Below are 3,573 nucleotides of genomic sequence, written 5' to 3' on the forward strand. Positions count from 1 at the left end.
TGGTTAATCTGAGAAGTGATGGCATTCCAATAACATCCCCAGTATTAGTTTGCTGAGTGTTTACAAAGCCTTCAGTGGGAGCCTGGAAAACTTATTTCTGTGTCCCCAGAATATGACTGGAGGTTCTGGTGGCTGGTATTCTACCACTTCAAATCTTATGTACTTAACCTACGAGGTTACTAAATAAAATGGTAATATTTGCACTGGGACTATCTAATGTCTAGGGCACTGAATAATTAAACTCAACGTAAGACTTCAAGCTGCCAGCTTCTCAGGAAATGTGATTTATTTACATTAGTACTGAGTCAAGCAAAATATTTCTGTTCACACCATCCTGAACAGAACAGAGAAATTCCCATCTTTTAGAGCTGTTTTCAGCAAGTGAGCTGTATATTTAAGAAGCAAACACTGGATCGTATCTGTATTTTAAGACAAGTTCTACATTTTTGGCCCAAAAGTCAGGTTACATATTCTGCAGAAACTCATATAGCCACCAGGAAAACACAGGGATAGAACACGTGCATCTATCAGCTTAAACTAGCCTTTGTTCCCAGCAGAAACCTGGAAATAGCACGGGGTTCTTTTCAGCACTGTTATTTTTTCTCAGTGTTCACAAATGTCTTGACTCTGCAATGGAAACCTGTTAGTCACCAACGCTGTCCTGCAATATTCTTCTCCTTGTCATGTTGTTGAAGCTGTTGTCCTGCTGGGCAGCCATCATATTTATTGCAAAATTGGTAACTAGGAAAACGAGAATGGATGAGGAAGTCTTCGCATGACCAAATCTCCTCCTTCTCTCTCTCCACACGCCATCCTGACTATGTTGTGCTTACATTGTACTTTTGGCCTCACAATGTTTACAGTGCTCAAATTTGTTCAAGTTTGACTGTCAGGTGAATGACACATGAAACTGGACAATGCTTTTGAAAAAGTGGGCAAGATTTGTAACAGCTTTGGCAGTGAGGTGGCTTTTACTGCTGTGTGTCTAAGACCGGCAAGAGCTGAGTGTGGTATAGCTGAGTAGAACATATTTGTAAAGTGTAATCATAGTTCTTGGACAAATTGCGCTTTACAAAAGCTTTGGAGGTCATGTGGAGTGGAAAGAAGGGCTGATGTATTCACACCATGGAATGTTTAGAGTCTTACTAAAATAAAGTCTTTGTGCTGCACAAGATGTAGAAGTGGGTGTGGACTATACGGTAAAGTTACCCTGATCAGCCTGTACTCAACGAACAAATGTTTCTGGATATTCGGGGAGGGGGGTGGGCACTGTTACATTTCATTACTATTCATTTAATTGCTTTGTAGTTATCTGCTGCTGCTCTCCACCCAGCTCTCCTCTGGCTCAAGTCCCTGCTTGTTTAGCCAGGTCTCAGCATCTCCTAAGACTTAGTCAGCCTTGATTTTCAAGTACTCCCTTCTCCGTGGCACCATGGAGGCAATCCACTGACCAGTGCACTGCTTGGCCTCTTCCCACGTATAGCGGGGCACATAGCCAAAATCCTTCTGTGCTTTTCTGTAAGAGAAGGTGAATGGGGTGTTCAGGAGAATGACAAGGTGACGGTTGGTGGAGGGAATGTATCTGACAAAGGGCCGGAGCAAGAAGCTCACGATCTCCAGCAGCAGTGAGAAGTAATACAACATTGTCAGAGGCATGGGGAGCCGGGGCTCGATTCCAAACCCTAGGTCCCTGGTCAGCTCGTGGTTTAGATCTGCGTAGCTCGTATGAGGAGTGTCATCTGAAATGTAGTAGAACTGCCCCCTAATGTGCTTGGCTTTCTGCGGGACTTGCAGAGCTTTGGCTGCCTGCACATGTGCCCAGGCAATATTCCCCACATACACAGGGTTCACCAAAGCCTCCTTTCTGGAGAAGCGTAGGTAGACATTTTTGTTCAACAGACAATTATCCAGGTGGCCTTGAAGAAATAGGCTTCCTTCTCCAAAAATGTACATGGATCTCAGGGCACAAGTCATCAGCGTGCCACCATCCTTTAGCACCTGGCCATCTGCTTTCAGCACAGAATACTCTGCATGTCTCTTACTCTGGGCGTAAGGAAAATTTGATACACTCTCATAAGCTGTATCTTCATCACCATTGAATATTGGGTCACCTTTGCAGTTTGGGCCTGTCACTTCTATGCTACTGGTATATATGAAGTGCTGGACGTTACAGCGGACACATGCTTCCAGCAGTAGCTGAGTACCTTCAAAAGAGAAACATGCAAGTCAGTCTAGAGCTCCCCAGGCAGGGAAAAGAGGGCTTTTTAGATCAGAAACAGCATCTCTGGCCTGAGCTTGGCCAGATCTTCCCTCTTTGCGGAGGGGAGTATCCTGTCCTGAACTGGGCAGCATGTTCTATTAAACTGAATCTGCTCTGAATTTGTATTTAACTGGTACCAGTGCACCTGCCACAGTTAAACAAGGATGAACACTTGGTCTTAATTTCATGTTGTGGGGGTGTTTTTATGCCAAGAGTTAAATTTTGCTCTTGCTTAGGTTAGCATGGACACTGATCACAGATTCGGGGGCTTATGCCTGTTGGTTGGATTGACTTGGCTTTAAGGCAGAGAACCTTCAAAAGCTTCCCCTCTCATTAGATACCACCCATCCCCTATGCTGAAGGCCCAGTTTCCATGCTTGAGGATGCTCTTGGGTGGTTTGCTAAGCAGGGACAGAATTAATGTGGGATGTGAAGGTTTCTTCTAAAATCATCATCACCCAGTGGGAGTCTCTCCACCATTCAGTTGGCTTTGGAGGAGAGCTTGGAGAGAAAATTCCCCTGTCAGAATAACGCACAATACTATGTAGTCAAAGATGAAGGAATGAAGTGTGGTGAGCAAAGTGATGATTGTATATATATATGTCTCCTTTTTTGGCATATTCTGGATTTTACTTGCAGTAATACAGGATTTCTTTACCTTTAGAATCCTATTATAATGCTCCCATCAAGGAGAGCGGAGGCAAACTGGGAAGTTCAAGATCTTTCAAGTTGCCAAGAGGTTTAAGCTAGGAAAGCACATTCAAGGGGAAAATAAATATTTTAATAAACAGGGTTGTTTTAATTACAAGAAGACTCTTCTGAGCTTCGAGGCCTCATTTGTTGTGCATGGTGTAATGAGAGAGATTATATATGAAAGGGCCAGTGACTTTGGAACAGAAAATACAGCTCAAAGACATTAAAAAATGTCTTTGATGAAGGAATGTTAAACCAAAATGACTGATATGATATTAGAAGGGTGTGGCCTAAAATCTAGGGGATAAAATCAAATGCTAGCAGTGAGGCACATAAATGATCTGACAAGTCTGGTCAGTCCGTTACAACCAAAGGCAGCGCAATGCAGAGCAGGCTGGCATTCTTAAAGAGAATATAACAAGGTTCACAGGACCAAGGTATATTGGCAGCAAAATACGGATTCATTAATGAGTGAAGAATGGGAAGAATTAATGGGCTGGATATTGTTAGGGCATCAAAATTCCTTTTTCGAGCTTGAACAAGAAAAAGAAGTTGAAACAAATGGAAAATAAATCTGGATGAGGCTTTAAGAAACACTGAAGAAGTGCAAAGAAAAAGAA

General features: G+C 42.9%; 1 protein-coding gene across 2 annotated transcripts in view; it reads right to left on the reverse strand.

Moving 5' to 3' along the window:
- Positions 1–1,250: 1,250 nt before the first annotated feature.
- LOC104496619 (3 beta-hydroxysteroid dehydrogenase/Delta 5-->4-isomerase-like) overlaps positions 1,251–3,573 on the reverse strand; it is an 11,162-nt gene continuing 8,839 nt past the window's right edge. The window contains exon 4 of one of the 2 annotated variants that reach the window (XM_010140133.1): positions 1,251–2,204. In XM_010140133.1, the coding sequence (XP_010138435.1) occupies positions 1,390–2,204 (815 nt within the window). In that variant the 3' untranslated portion in view covers positions 1,251–1,389. The remainder of the gene's footprint in view (positions 2,205–3,573) is intronic. The other variant, XM_010140871.1, reaches the window with a different exon arrangement.

Source organism: Buceros rhinoceros, unplaced genomic scaffold, assembly GCF_000710305.1.
Source record: "Buceros rhinoceros silvestris isolate BGI_N320 unplaced genomic scaffold, ASM71030v1 scaffold970, whole genome shotgun sequence".
NCBI classification, from domain to species: Eukaryota; Metazoa; Chordata; class Aves; order Bucerotiformes; family Bucerotidae; genus Buceros; species Buceros rhinoceros.